The sequence below is a fragment of the Phragmites australis genome, chromosome 9, assembly GCF_958298935.1.
Source record: "Phragmites australis chromosome 9, lpPhrAust1.1, whole genome shotgun sequence".
Taxonomy (NCBI): Eukaryota; Viridiplantae; Streptophyta; class Magnoliopsida; order Poales; family Poaceae; genus Phragmites; species Phragmites australis.
In genome coordinates, this window is record NC_084929.1 from 14,017,801 (window position 1) to 14,019,469 (window position 1,669).

Genomic DNA, 1,669 nt, shown 5'->3' on the forward strand with positions numbered 1-1,669 from the left:
GGTAATATTAGATCTAGCTGCTACATATTTTCAATTAAAAAATAAGAACAATTCATGAACAATTTTGCTATAAGCAAAATTTAGAAAATCAAATAGATTCGAACTCACAAGCAATTTTGTTACTTTCAGAGCAAAATAGGTGTGCATACCATAATATTAAAGCATGCATATACAATTTTTAGATTTTACCTTAAAGTTTAGGCCCACATTCATATTCGAAATTTGAAAGCTCACTACATTTCAGTATCTATAGCTACTTCATCTACTGTTTTCATATCTTTTTCACAATCAATTAGATGTTCTGAACATAATTCAAATTTGAACTAAAAATTTTTATTAGGCTTTTCCAAAATTTTCAAGATTTGCGGTTAACTTCATCACACGGAGCCGCCATGAAAAAGTGCCTTTATTGCTCTCCACATGTTTGTGGAAATCTGGGCACTATCAATAGCAGTAGTGTTATAAGACCAATCTAGGTAGAGAATGATGCCAACAATATAACTGAACGAATAATTTCTTGAACACGTTTTGAATACTAGGAAAAATAGGTACAAGATATATCGACTATATATTTTTCGTCCGATCTATCCCAAATTCTCCTCGACAACCACGCCACAAGAAAAGCATATGCAGGAAGCAGCGCATGAAACCACAGCCACAGCTTACATGTGAACAGCGAAACAAGCCTCCTCCCTCTTCTCGTGCCCTGCCCTTTCAGTAAGGAGCGCCGTCGTCCTCCACCCGCCTGCAGCGCAGTCCCCTCACGTCCTTCTTCCAGAACACATCTTCGTCGTCGCCGCAGCCATCGCCTTCTTCAGCACCTCCGCGCCTACCTCGCCGAAATGTTTCCTTCAAAGCACGGACCACATTCTTCTTGACCATCTGCGATCTCGACCGGAGGTGCAGCGCGGCCATCATTGGCAACACCTTCTTGATGTTCCTTGCCAGCGTCGGCGGCAGCGCGGGGGCATCCGGCTGACGGCCGATGACATACCCGAACGGGAGCGTCTGGACGATCTTCATGGGAGAGGCTGGGACCGGAGGGCGTTCCAGACTGCCTGTTGGGAAGATGAGTGAGCTGAGGTGAAACGACGGGAGCTCCGAGTCGTCGTTGTCGGTGCAGAAGGAGCGCAGCTCAGAGCTGTTAGCGGACACGAATGTCTCCACATCGCTTTCGTCGTCGCGGTCGGCATCCATGTTGTTGGCTGCCTCGTTCTTGGCTCGCCTGGAGAGCGATCTGAAGGCTTGGGAGATGCTCCATCTGGGTTTCAGGAGCAAGAGCAGCTTCGTTACCCTCTTGTTGTTGATCTTCTTGCTTGACTCCTCGCCTTTTGACGCCACGGCGGAGCGGTGGGATGGATGCTGTAAGCCATCGTTGGACCTTTCGATGGCGTGGACACAGGCAGGGGAGAAGGCGTGTACCCTGCTGAGAGAACCCTGCATCCTCTCTCTCTCTCTATCAATCAATCTAAACAATTCAGGGCGGGGGTGGGGTGGGGGGCGATTGTGTCAGTATGTGGAGGTAGCCAGGACGAAGGCAGATAAATACAGCAAATTGGAACGGATCTTAGTCGATTTGTTTCTCAATGGAAACAGAAAAGAAAACCGATTTGAGTTTTTGTCAGGTGTGGAAATAGTTTCTGATAATAAATTAAATGATAAAGCCTGA

At 46.4% G+C, this 1,669-nt stretch overlaps 1 protein-coding gene across 1 annotated transcript; it reads right to left on the minus strand.

Annotated features, from left to right (window-relative positions):
- Positions 1-442: 442 nt before the first annotated feature.
- Positions 443-1,443, minus strand: LOC133929878 (uncharacterized). The gene has a single exon (XM_062376634.1). It carries the CDS (start codon positions 1,441-1,443, stop codon positions 715-717), a length of 729 nt encoding a protein of 242 aa, XP_062232618.1. The 3' UTR covers positions 443-714.
- Positions 1,444-1,669: the final 226 nt, after the last annotated feature.